Source organism: Lolium rigidum, chromosome 3, assembly GCF_022539505.1.
Source record: "Lolium rigidum isolate FL_2022 chromosome 3, APGP_CSIRO_Lrig_0.1, whole genome shotgun sequence".
Taxonomy (NCBI): Eukaryota; Viridiplantae; Streptophyta; class Magnoliopsida; order Poales; family Poaceae; genus Lolium; species Lolium rigidum.
In genome coordinates this window covers 101,064,700-101,078,796 of record NC_061510.1, presented here as the reverse complement: position 1 = coordinate 101,078,796, position 14,097 = coordinate 101,064,700, and the positions used below count along the sequence as shown (strand labels likewise).

Genomic DNA, 14,097 nt, shown 5'->3' with positions numbered 1-14,097 from the left:
AATACTTTCACAATTGACACCGCCGGGAACACCTCAACGAAACGGTGTGTCCGAACGTCGTAATCGAACACTCTTAGATATGGTTCGTTCTATGATGTCTCTTACTGATTTACCGTTATCATTTTGGAGTTATGCATTAGAGACAGCCGCATTCACTTTAAATAGAGCACCATCAAAATCCGTTGAAACGACACCGTATGAATTATGGTTTAATAAGAAACCTAAGCTATCGTTCCTAAAAGTTTGGGGTTGCGAAGCCTATGTAAAAAAGTTACAACCGGACAAGCTAGAACCCAAAGCGGAGAAATGTGTCTTCATAGGATACCCTAAGGAAACTATAGGGTACACTTTCTATCACAGATCCGAAGGCAAAATCTTTGTTGCTAAGAACGGAACCTTTCTTGAGAAAGAATTTCTCACTAAAGAAGTGACTGGAAGAAAAGTAGAACTCGATGAGATTGATGAATCTTCACTAGTTGATCAGAGTAGCACAGTACCGGAAGTTGTTCCTGTGCCGCCTACACCGGCAACAGAGGAAGCTAATGATAATGATCATGAAACTTCGAATGAGATAGCTACTAAACCTCGCAGATCGACAAGGGAACGTGCCATTTCTGATTGGTATGATCCTTGTCTAAATGTCATGATTGTGGACAACAATGATGAAGACCCTGCGACGTATGAAGAAGCGATGATGAGCCCAGATTCCAACAAATGGCAAGAAGCCATGAAATCCGAAATGGGATCCATGTATGATAACAAAGTGTGGACTTTGGTAGACTTACCCGATAGCCGCAAGGCTGTCGAGAATAAATGGATCTTCAAGAGAAAAACAGATGCTCGATGGTAATATTACTCGTCTATAAAGCTCGACTTGTCGCAAAGGGTTTCCGACAAATTCAAGGTGTTGACTACGATGAGACTTTCTCACCTGTAGCGAAGCTAAAATCTGTGAGGATTTTGTTAGCAATAGCTGCATTTTTCGATTATGAGATTTGACAGATGGATGTCAAAACGGCGTTCCTTAATGGAGACATTGAGGAAGAGTTTTATATGGTACAACCCAAAGGTTTTGTCGATCCTAAAAATGCTGACAAAGTATGCAAACTTCAGCGTTCAATTTATGGATCGAAGCAAGCATCGAGAAGTTGGAAACGACGCTTTGATAAGGTGATCAAAGACTTCGGGTTTATACGAGTGTCATGGAGAGGCCTCGTATTTACAAGAAAGTGAGTGGGAGCTCGTAGCATTCCCGATATTATATGTAGATGACATATTATTGATTGGGAATGATATAGAACTATTAAGCAGTGTAAAAGGTTATTTGAATAATAGTTTTTCAATGAAAGACCTTGGTGAAGCATCGTATATATTAGGCATCAAGATTTATAGAGATAGGTCAAGACGTCTAATAGGGCTATCACAAAGTACATATCTGGACAAGATTCTAAAGAAGTTTAGAATGGACGAAAGTAAGAAAGGATTCTTACCTATGTTACCAGGCAAGGTCTTGAGTAAGACTCAAGGACCGGCTACGGCAGAAGAAAGAGAAAGGATGAGTCGGATCCCCTATGCCTCGGCAGCAGGCTCTATCATGTATGCCATGCTATGTACTAGACCGGATATAGCACATGCTCGTTAGTTTAACTAGCGAGATATCAAAGTGATCCAGGGAATGGAACACTTGGACAGCGGTTATGAATATCCCGAAGTACTTGAAAAGAACTAAGGATATGTTTCTTTGTTATGGAGGTGACCAAGAGCTCGTTGTAACCGGTTACACCGATGCAAGTTGGAACACCGATCCCGATGACTCTAAGTCAAAGTCCGGGTACGTGTTTATATTGAATGGTGCTGCAGGTAAGCCGGGCAAGCTCGAAGCGATGCACGGTGGCGAAGTCTTCAACAGAATCGGAGTACATAGCGGCTTCAGAGGCTTCGTCAGAAGCGGTATGGATGAAGAGGTTCATTGTAGAGCTTGGTGTGGTTCCTAGTGCATTGGACCCACTAGTCATCTACTGTGACAACATGGGTGCCATCGCCAATGCACAAGAACCAAGGTCACACAAGAGGCTGAAGCATATCAAGCTGCGTTATCATTCGATTCGCGAGTACATCGAAGATGGAGAAGTAAAGATTTGCAAAGTACACACGGATCTGAATGTAGCAGATCCGTTGACTAAAGCTCTCCCTAGGGCAAAGCATGAACAACACCAGAATGCCATGGGTGTTAGGTACCTTACAATGTAATCTAGATTATTGATTCTAGTGCAAGTGGGAGACTCGTTGGAGATATGCCCAAGAGGCAATAATAAAAGTGGTTATTATATATCTTTATGTTTATGATAAATGTTTATATACCATGCTATAATTGTATTAACCGAAACATTGATACATGTGTGATATGTAAACAACAAAGAGTCCCTAGTATGCCTCTTAACTAGCTTGTTGATTAATAGATGATTAGTTTCGTAATCATGAACATTGGATGTTATTAATAACAAGGTTATATCATTATATGAATGATGTAATGGACACACCCAATTAAGCGTAGCATAAGATCACGTCATTAAGTTATTTGCTATAAGCTTTCGATACATAGTTACCTAGTCCTTATGACCATGAGATCATGTCAAATCACTTATATTGGAAAGGTACTTTGATTACATCAAACGCCATCGCGTAAATGGGTGGTTATAAAGGTGGGATTAAGTATCCGGAAAGTATGAGTTGAGGCATATGGATCAACGATGGGATTTGTCCATCCCGATGACGGATAGATATACTCCGGGCTCTCTCGGTGGAATGTCATCTAAATGTCTTGCAAGCATATGAATAAGTTCATAAGAGACCACATACCACGGTACGAGTAAAGAGTACTTGTCGGAGACGAGGTTGAACAAGGTATAGAGTGATACCGATGATCAAACCTCGGACAAGTAAAATATCGCGTGACAAAGGGAATTGGTATCGTATGTGAATGGTTCATTCGATCACTAAGTCATCGTTGAATATGTGGGAGCCATTATGGATCTCCAGATCCCGCTATTGGTTATTGGTCGAAGAGAGTTCTCACCCATGTCCACATAGTTCGCGAACCGTAGGGTGACACACTTAAGGTTTGATGTTGTAATAGTAGAACTTGAATATGGAGTGGAGTTCGAAGTAATTGTTCGAAGTCTCGGATGGGATCCCGGACATCACGAGGAGTACCGGAATGGTCCGGAGAATAAGATTCATATATAGGAAGTCATATTCCAAGTTTGGAAATGATCCGGTGCATTTATGGAAGGTTCTAGAAGGTTCTAGAAAAGTCCGGAAGAAATCACTAAGGAAGGAGGAGTCCCGGAGGGACTCCACCTCCCCATGGCCGGCCAACCCTAAGAGGGGGGAGTCCAAGGTGGACTCCACCAAGGGGGCCGGCCACCCCCCCTCATGGAAGGGTGGGAATCCCACTTGGGTGGGAGTCCCACCTTGGGTAGGTTTCCCTACAACATGGAAGGTTTTGGGTTGGAGTCTTATTCGAAAACTTGTAGTCCAACACTTGGGGGTTCCACCTATATAATGAGGGGCCAAGGAGAGGGGGCCGACCACCACAAGCCCTCAAGGAGGCCGCACCCCATAGTGGCCGGCCACCCCTCTCCCAAACCCTAGCCGCCCCTCTCTCCTCCACCTCTCCCGCACGCTTAGCGAAGCTCCGCCGGAGTTCTCCATCGCCACCGCCACCACGCCGTCGTGTTGCCGGATTCAAGGAGGAGCTACTACTTCCGCTGCCCGCTGGAACGGGGAGAAGGACGTCGTCTTCATCAACACCGAACGTGTGACGGAGTACGGAGGTGCTGCCCGACGTGGCACCGTGATCAAGATCTTCTACGCTTTTTGCAAGCGGCAAGTGATCGTCTACCGCAGCAACAAGAGCCTCATCTTCTAGGCTTTGGAAATCTTCAAGGGTGAGTCTCGATCATCTCCTCGTTGCTCCCGTCTTCTAGATTGCATCTTAGCTTGGATTGCGTTCTCGCGGTAGGAATATTTTTGTTTTCTATGCAACAAATCCCTACATTGATCACATAAAATAATTTTTCACATGATCTAGCTAAAATTTGTGATCTTCATTGTAACACAATTCACATGGCGAAAGATTGCCAATGAAAAACCATTTACCATAGTATGTCTGATACCAGCCACTAAAATTCTAATGGAAGATCTATCCACCATTGTAGAATTGCTACACTACACCAGGGATGATGAACAAGTTGGTTTTAATATAAATAGTGTGTTTAATTATTTTTGTTTGCACATTAATTCTATAGCGGCATGGTGTTTTGGTGCGGAAAATGCCATTTGTGGCGCACGTGGGAAAAGTAGGGGTTAGAAGTTTGCATATATGTCCTAAAAAATTTAGCATATGATACTTCTGTAAAAAAGCTAACCTTCTAAAATCCTTATCTAGAAAACATTTTCGAGCCAAAAATCCAAAATCCCGTGGACAATCCCTAACCCTAGAACCCCAATTCTTCGTCATCATCCTCCATGGTATGTCACATACAAAAGGATTGATCTGGCATGGCTAGCCACATCTACTCTGAGGTCTCGAGAGATGCGTGTTTGGTCACACCATACGCATGGTAGCATGGTCCTTTCTGCAGAACAACGCCCGCAGTTGGCCCTTGAGCTCAGTCATCATGCCATGTGGATAAAAAACCCGCTACAAGGCCTAGGACACAACAACTTATAAACATGAGTTGGGTGACATGCTTTCACATTTTTTGAAATCAATGAACAATTCACTAATCCCGCAACTTTGTAGATCAACGGGCCCTTTACCCCCAGATAACAAAAATATAGCTACTCTATGCGGCCAAAATTTACCGACACAACGATATACTATGTCAAGTAGAAGTTGCGTCAATTAATTTCGGAGAGATGGAGTATTTAGTTTAGTGACTTTTAGCGAGTTTCTTTTTTTTTATATAACATACTAGTTTAGTGACATCTTATCTTGTATATGTAGATACATTTTTTCCTAACAGATTGATGTTCTATGAGTTTTCAGTTCAAAATAAATAAATAGATATGAAAGTGTGGAGGACCAATTTGCCACACATCAATTTTTAGCTGGTTACCCGTTAATTAATAGACCATTTTTTTCTCTATCAATCAATATAATGGCAAGTTTTGGGGAAAAGTGCTTTTGGCTCCCGAGTTTCAATGCTCTCGTCATTTAAAATAATATTTTTATAAGTTATTAAATTTTTTTTTGGATATTGTCAGTGATGCATCCCGCAATCATGGAAAATCTCAACCCGAAATTCTTTTTATTTTGCGCTAGAAGAAAATGACAAAATCTGGTTTGTTTTGGAGATTTAAAATGACAACTCAGATCAACATTTTTTTCATTTTTATGTAGCTCAGAATATAAAATATTTGAAATTGACTTGTTACATGTTTGTGAGATACATCGTTGACTATGTGCGGATTTTTTTCAATTTTTTTTAAAAAACTCACAATAAAATATTTGATTAAAAAACGAAATCACTGATGTCTATGTGCATTAAATCTCTGTCACAAGTCTTGCCATATTTGTCTGTCAAAAAAAAAGTCTTGCCATATTTCAATTTGTTTGCCACAACCGAATTAGCCAAAGCCTCCTCCAGAAGCTTCTGCTGTTATCACGGCCTTTCTTCGTGATACTTGACCAAACTAGTGCCGGCCCAACACACGAATCCAGCTTCTTCTTGTCCTCTCCCGAAGGCGAGAGAATTCTCCAGAACCGCTCCCGAAAATACTCATCCTCGCCGTCTATATATTCTCCTCGCTCCCCGTCAACATGTCCCAACGAAATCTGAAGAAAGCATCGACCAAAAAGTTTGCCCTTCCGATTCCATCATCAACCAAACCGCCCATTTCGTCCACCAGCAGCCTGAGTCCCCACCGATCCGGCCGACAATGTCGCTGATCCGCCGCAGCAACGTGTTTGACCCCTTCTCCCTCGATCTCTTCGACCCCTTTGACGGCTTCCCCTTCGGCTCCGGCAGCAGCAGCAGCGGCAGCAGCCTTGTCCCACGCACCTCCTCTGACACGGCGGCCTTCGCCGGCGCACGCATCGACTGGAAGGAGACCCCCGAGGCGCACGTGTTCAAGGCGGATGTGCCAGGGCTGAAGAAGGAGGAGGTCAAGGTGGAAGTGGAGGACGGCAATGTGCTGCAGATAAGCGGCGAGAGGAACAAGGAGAAGGAGGAGAAGACGGACACCTGGCACCGTGTGGAGCGCAGCAGCGGCAAGTTCCTCCGCAGGTTCAGGCTGCCGGAGAACGCCAAGGCGGAGCAGGTGAAGGCGTCCATGGAGAACGGTGTGCTCACCGTCACTGTGCCTAAGGAGGAGGTCAAGAAGCCCGAGGTCAAGTCCATTCAGATCTCCGGTTAAACAGTTGGGTGACTCCTGTGCGATGAGGTGGACTGCAGAACAATGGCGTGGAGTTTCCCCCGGCTATCGTGATACGAAATAAAATCGAGTCCTTGTTATGTTTGGCTGAAGTGCATGTCTATTGTAGTGCAAATCGTCCGATGTCTGAACGTGTGTCTGTGTTTCGAGTCCAGTTCTATGTTTTGTTCATCACGGTCTCTACTCAATCGGGAACTGAGTAGCTCTTTTTTCTCTTAATCTGAATGACAATGAGGATCATAGCATATTTAGTTCTAACCCTTCACAAAAAGAATGCAATTTCTATTTGGCATGAACGCTTTAATTTTGATTTTTTTTATAAAGGACGGCTTTATTACACATTACGCCCGCACATGGTCTGCATAACTAAAATGCATATAACTGCACACGTGATGAAATCCAACAACCAATAATACATAAGGTAAAATTAAAAAGTGCAATACAACTTAGAATCGGTATGAGCGCGTAGGGTGGTGGAGTCCAATCCGCGGATTACTCTGCCATGCTTAAAAAAATTTCTTCGCCGTATCTTCGAACTGTGTAAACACATTCATAAATAGGTCGAGACTCCCAAGTGCTGAAGACATGACCATGAACGGAGCAAAGCAATAAGATAACTATATGGGAGGAACTACTAATGCTTCGTGGTACTCGTGCTTAGTGCTTAGGTTGGTGACGAGCACTTCGCTACGCCTCAGTGAAGGTAAGCTCGCTCATCCCCGCGCCGCTCGATACCACTGACCCATCTACATCAAGTATCGGTGTTTCGAGTGGTGTTTTGAATCGCCGGTATTACGAGTCCAACTGTATATTGGTGTTTAATGAAATCGATTTACTAATTTATTTCTTTTCCTTTTGAATGGCTAAGGACCCACAGATGCTGCACTAATTTCAAGGATCGTATAAATTACAACTAGAGTCCCAACGAAGATAAAAATTACAAGTAGTTCCTGGAAATATACACAAAGAACCTAAAACGATATTTGAGAAAGCAATCGACTCCTTCTGCCTCACCGCCAAGGTACAAAGATGATGCCAACACCAAACACCATCTTGTTCGGGGGGGACGAAACCACTTAGAAAGAACATGGTGTAGATGAAATAACATTCCTGCATAATTCAATATTTAATATTAAGTGAAATGCTATTTGCCCGAAACAACCACAAGATACTCGATGCGATGCGTCACTTGATGATATGATAAATACAACAAGTTATATAACACATTTATAAAATAGGGTTGGCTTAGGGTCGGAGTCTCACTGATACCTTTAATCTGGATTACAGATTGTAGTATGATAAGTTTTTTTTTCTAGAAGATCTAGGTTTGATCGAACCTTGGAAAGCACTTCTAAATGTTGTAAAGGAAATGTCTACAAGACTTGCTAGTGTAGTTATCTTCTGTTTATCGAACCTATCTAGTTTACTTTTAAGGGGGTTGTGTTCAATGATGAAAATAGGTTAGGGTTAAGGTTTCACCTGCAGCTATGCATACATATATAATTTAAGCTCATATGTGTAATAAATAAAATAGAGATAAGAGATTTGTGAGTAGCACATCTGTAAATACTTTTTTCCCTAAAGCTAGAGGTGACAAAAGCCTAATGGTTCAACCACTGTCCTTACAGCCGCAAGCAACAACAATTATTAAGTAAATGAATACATACATGATTGTGCCATGATCCCGAATGAATCACTAAACATGTACCGTTACTTTCTCCTTTATGTCACTGAGGTTTCGCGGTAGCACGCCGTTCTCCACTCATCCCACATCTTCCCTTGATCGACTCGAATGATATAAGTACCTGCATATCATCAAGATGAGGCAAAGTTACAAGGATACAAGATTGCAAAACTCATATTCAGTCCTTACACATAACATAAGATTAGATGCACATGAACGCTGTGAGGATTCACCCCAACCCGCAGCCCGTGATGACTACTCGCACATAATGTCAAGATCAAATACAAAGATAGAAATCATTGTGCAAAATACTTAGATTGAAATCACAATATTCTTACAATTGCCGCCAATTCTCAAGGAGATATCTATTACAATGGTGATGGCTATGACTGTGGAGGAGATGGGAGATGGGATGGATGAACTATGGTGATGGATCTCCTTCGGTGTGGTGCAGATGGATCTGGTGGATGGCGGCTCTATTTAGCGATGAATGGCTCGCTTTTCAGCGTCGGTCCCTTCACGACTTTTATAGGGTTTGACCTCGGGAACGCGGCGGCGCATGGTACGGGCGGACGGTACGGGCGAGGCTTGCTATTTTCGAGTTTCCGATTGTAGTCAACTTTGCCATGCTCCTGACGCGATTTTCTTCAGTAATTGTAGGTCTATTTTTCATTATGACGCTATTTCATGCACAACATCCAAAAATAGAAGAGATTGCACATCTTTGCATTGATTAGGCATTAGTGGCAAGTTGAGAGATAAAATTAGTCAATTTCTTGACTTAGCTAAGGGTTTAAACGCGAGAAAATATGGCGCTATTCACAGCCATCACTCACGATATCGACAGAAAGGTGGTCGCCGGGTTGACGAGGAAGAAGATGGAGCCGGGGCTTCGGACTTTGGATCCATGAAGGAGATCTTTGGTTTCGTCTTCGGGTTCTGGCTTCGGTGTAGGTGGCGAACTCAAATTTTCCGCCGGTAGTCTTCCGATGAACTTGCCGATGTTATTCGGACTTGCACAACACAGAACACGATTATTCGGCTGAACAGGCACAAATGGTTCAGCTAGTCAGTTAACAAACACATAGGGATATAGGATGGATACAAAGAGTACCCTAATTGGGCAGATTGTCTCACGGCGACTAGGACAAGGCGGCCGGGCTGGACTGAGGTGAGCCGCCGACGAGGACGCTGCAGGAGGCAGCTGCCGGAGATGACAGAGACGGAGGAGGCAGCCGCGCTGCAGCTCGACGGAGGCGGGGTCGTAGACGTGCACGAGAAGAGGCGGCAAACGGCAGACATGGCTGGGAGGAGCCTGTGGCAGCGGCGACTTGGAGGCGAGGGGTTCGACGACGGGAGCGGAGGGTGCTCACAGAGACGGTGCTCGGGGAGGCGTGAGACCCGATTGAGGCAGTGGAGGACGACATCCTGGCGACGGGCACGTGCGGAGGAGCCAAACCCCACCTCACCGGCGTCGGAGGAGGCCGGGGCAAGGAGGAGGCGAGGCTGCACGGTAAAGGCTCGAGGTCGAGGCAGAGCAGGGCTAGCGGCGCAGCCGGTGATGGCAGCGTCTCGTGCGGAAGAAGAGGACGAGGGGAGGCGACGAGCGGCGGCGCGATCGGGCGGGCGGAGGCTGATACGTCTCCAACGTATCTATAATTTCTGATGTTCCATGCTTGTTTTATGACAATACCAACATGTTTTGTTCACACTTTATATCATTTTTATGCGTTTTTCGGAACTAACCTATTGACGAGATGCCGAAAGGCCAGTTGCTGTTTTCTGCTGTTTTTGGTTTCAGAAATCCTAGTAAGGAAATATTTTCGGAATCGGACGAAATCAACTCCGGAGATCTTATAATTTCAGGAAGCTTCCAGAGCACCGGAGAAAAGTCAGAGGGGTGCCAGGGGGGCCCCACCCCACAGGGCGGCGCGGCCCAAGGGGGGCGCGCCCCCTATCATCTGGGCACCCCGTGGCCCCTCCGACTCCGACTCTCCGCCTATATAATCGTCCCTGACCTAAAAACATCGACCAAGAGGACGAAAACAGAGAAAACCATCCAGAGCCGCCGCCATCGCGAAAGTCCAATTCGGGGGACAGAACTCTCTGTTCCGGCACCCTGCCGGGACGGGGAATTGCCCCCGGAGCCATCTCCACCGCCGTCTCCACCGCCATCTTCACCGCCATCGCTGTCTCCATGATGAGGAGGGAGTAATTCACCCCTGGGGCTGAGGGATCTACCGTAGCTATGTGGTTAATCTCTCTCTCTGTACTCCAATACAATGATCTCGTGAATTGCTTTGCATGATTGAGATCCATATGATGAGCTTTGTATCGCTACTAGTTTATGTGCTACTCATGTGATGTTATTAAAGTAGTCTATTCCTCCTGCATGGTGTAAAGGTGACTAGTGTGTGCACCGTGTGGTTCTTGTCGTAGGCTATGATCATGATCTCTTGTAGATTGTGGAGTTAATTATCATTATGATAGTATTGATGTGATCTATTCCTCCTTCATAGTGTAATGTGGACGAGTGTGTGCACTATGTTAGTTCTTGGTTTATTTTGCAATGATCTATTATGCTCTAAGGTTATTTAAATATGAACATTGAATTGTGGAGCTTGTTAACTCCGGCATTGAGGGTTCGTGTAATCCTACGCAATGTGTTCATCATCCAACAAAAGAGTGTATGTAGCACATAAGAGAAAGAGTTATTTATTATGCGATCAATGTTGAGAGTGTCCACTAGTGAAAGTATGATCCCTAGGCCTTGTTTCCAAACATCGAATCTTCGTTTATTTACTGTTCTGTTGCATGTTTACTCGCTACCATATTTTATTCAGATTGCTATTACCACTCATATACATCCATACTACTTGTATTTCACTATCTCTTCGCCGAACTAGTGCACCTATACATCTGACAAGTGTATTAGGTGTGTTGGGGACACAAGAGACTCCTTGTATCGTGATTGCGGGGTTGCTTGAGAGGGATATCTTTGACCTCTTCCTCCCCGAGTTCGATAAACCTTGGGTGATTCACTTAAGGGAAACTTGCTGCTGTTCTACAAACCTCTGCTCTTGGAGGCCCAACACCTGTCTACAAGAATAGAAGCTCCCGTAGACATCAAGCTATTTTCACGGCGTCGTTGCTGGGAGGAAAGGTAAAAGGCACTCATACTCCGGTCCCAGGTAAAGTACTTTTCTGTTGCCGTTGTGTGTGTACTCGAAGCTATTTCCTTTAGATCCTGCAATTGCATCTTGTTGTTTCTTGTTTACACTAGTTAGGCATAATGGACAATGAGCTTCTTACTTTATTTCCTGATTTAAGACATGGATGTGTTGATCCGAAAATTAAAAAACCCATGGAACATATTAGCATGAATACTTTGAATACCATTGTTGCTAATGATATGGATAAGCCTAAGCTTGGGGAAGCTAGTTTCTGTGATCTTTTTAGCTTCCCATCCTTAGGGGAGAAAATTTGTTCTGATAATGCTTTATCTCCCATATGCGATAACTCTAATGATGCTTGTGATATTTTAAATCCACCTACCGCAAGTACTCGCTTTCAAGATACCCATGAAAATTATTGAACGTGTTATTGATAACCGCTATGAAGGGGATGGAACTGTCCATCCTGGAGATCATTTACTGTTTTTACATGAATTATGCGGGTTATTCAAGTGTGTAGGTATCTCTATGGATGAAGTGAGGAAGAAGCTATTCTCTTTTCGTCTGTCCGGTAAAGCGGCGCATTGGTATAAATTGTTGAAGAATAGTCATTCTCTTGGTTGGGAGGAAATTGTACCTCTCTTTTATTCTAAATTTTATCCTCCTCATGAAGTGCATATTGATAGGAATTATATTTATAACTTTTATCCTCGTGATGGAGAGAGTATTTCTCAAGCGTGGGGGAGATTAAAGTCACTAACGCTCAAATGTCTCATTCATGAGCTCCCCCGTAATGTTATTGTTAATAATTTTTATGCGAGGCTTTCAGGACAACACAAGGACTATCTGGACGCGTGTTCGGAGGGATCTTTCACAAGCAAGGAGGTTGAAGCTAGGTGGGATCTTCTTGATCGGATTGAGGAGAACGCTGAAGGATGGGATAACGACAAAGGTAAAGAGTCAGGTATAAATTATGATTATGAATGCATTGAAGCTTTTATGGTTACCGATAAATTTCGAAATATGAGTGCTACTTATGGTCTTGACTCTCAAGTTGCTGCAAATCTTTATAAAGCCTTTGCTTCTCATTTTGAATTGCCTAAAAAGAATTTTGATAAGTATCATGAACCTTTTAAAGAGGCTTGCATGAAGAATGAAATTGTTGTTAATTATTGCAATAAGCATGCTCAAACTCCTAAGAATGCTATTTCCTATAAGCATGTTAATTTTTGTGGAATACATAGACCTTGTGGAATTAATCAAATCAAAGATGAATATAGTATCCATCATGCTAATGAAAAAACTAGAAAGTGGTTTAGGGCTCTAGATGATCTTGGTAAAAAAGTTTGTGCCCTCTATCCTTTTATTTGTGAAGTTTGCCATGAAGTGGGTCATTTTAATTTTCAATGCTCCTCCAATGATAATTTGAACCCAATGAGTGCTGCAAATTTGTATTGTGATGATGAAATTACTCCTAATCAGCATGATGAACTTACTTTATTTTTGGGGTGTGAAGAACTGTCGAGAAAAATCTCTTTGTTACATATGAGTGATCTTGATATTGATGATGTCCTGCATGGGTGTTTTTCTTATTGCATTGATAATAGCCATACAAATACTTACATACAAAATATTTTAGAAGATGACACCTTGCCAAAATATGATAGGACCGCTGTGTGTTTTCAACTAATTAATGAAAAGGAGGGATCCTCCCAAGTTTCTTCTATTGTTTCGAAAGTAAATCAGGTTATGCGGACAAGCCACCCTTCAAGCCTCTTCCTCCTAAAGAAGGGAACGAGGAGAAGGAAGAGAAGAAGAAGAAGAAGAAGAAGAAGAAGAAGAAGAAGGGAACGAAGAAGAAGAAGAAGAAGAAGAAGAAGAAGGAGAATAAAAAGAAAGAGGTAACGGCGTATCCCCGCGTGAATGAGATAACGCTAGGTAACCGTAAGTATGTTGCTCCTAATGATTATTGTGATAATGAATCTGAATACGATGATCTTCCTATGCCCTTTACATACATTAGCGATCATGATTTGAATGAGCACACTACTTTTGATATTACAAATCTCCGAGAAACTAATTCTGAAAATGATGATAATAATTGCCATAGTGTCGGTGCTATCCATGCTTCCTCCCATAATGATATAGAAAGCTCTAAGCTTGGGGAAGAGGTGTTTGAAAATCCTTTTGCTACTGATCATTATGTGTTTGATACATCTCCTTCTAATAACAATGATGGTATGGGCACGGATAAACCAACCGTGAAAGATAACTATTCTATTTCTTATGATGACACCGTGCCTCCGACCTTTGATGATTATTATAAAGAATGCTATGATATAGGTTATAACTATCCTTATGAAACTTGTCATAGTTATGATTGGATTACCAAAAACAATTCCCTTAGTATGCAACTTGTTTACCATGTTCAAATTCTTGATAACAATCTTGCTCCAATTACTATTAATGAGAATAACTCTTCTTATGCCAAATTTAATTACTTCTATGCATATGAACCATGATAAGAATGTTTTAAGTAATGGGTATATTGTGGATTTCATCAATGATGCTACTGAAAGTTATTATGAGAGAGGGAAATATGGTTATATGCATCTTAATAATATTAAGTTTCCCCTCTTTATGTTGAGAATCTTGAAGTTACTCGTGTTTTATCCTCTTATGCTTGTCACTTTGTTCTTCATGAGTTCATTTGTGTACAAGATTCCTCTTCATAGGAAGCATGTTAGACTTAAATGTGTTTTGGATTTGCTTCTTGATGCTCTCTTTTTGCTCCAAATA

The 14,097-nt window shown here is 42.7% G+C and overlaps 1 protein-coding gene across 1 annotated transcript; it reads left to right on the top strand.

Annotated features, from left to right (window-relative positions):
* The first annotated feature begins 5,929 nt into the window (after positions 1 to 5,929).
* Positions 5,930 to 6,435, top strand: LOC124697885 (17.9 kDa class I heat shock protein-like). Its single transcript, XM_047230416.1, has one exon. It carries the CDS (start codon positions 5,947 to 5,949, stop codon positions 6,421 to 6,423), a length of 477 nt encoding a protein of 158 aa, XP_047086372.1. The 5' UTR covers positions 5,930 to 5,946; the 3' UTR covers positions 6,424 to 6,435.
* The last annotated feature ends 7,662 nt before the right edge of the window (positions 6,436 to 14,097 follow it).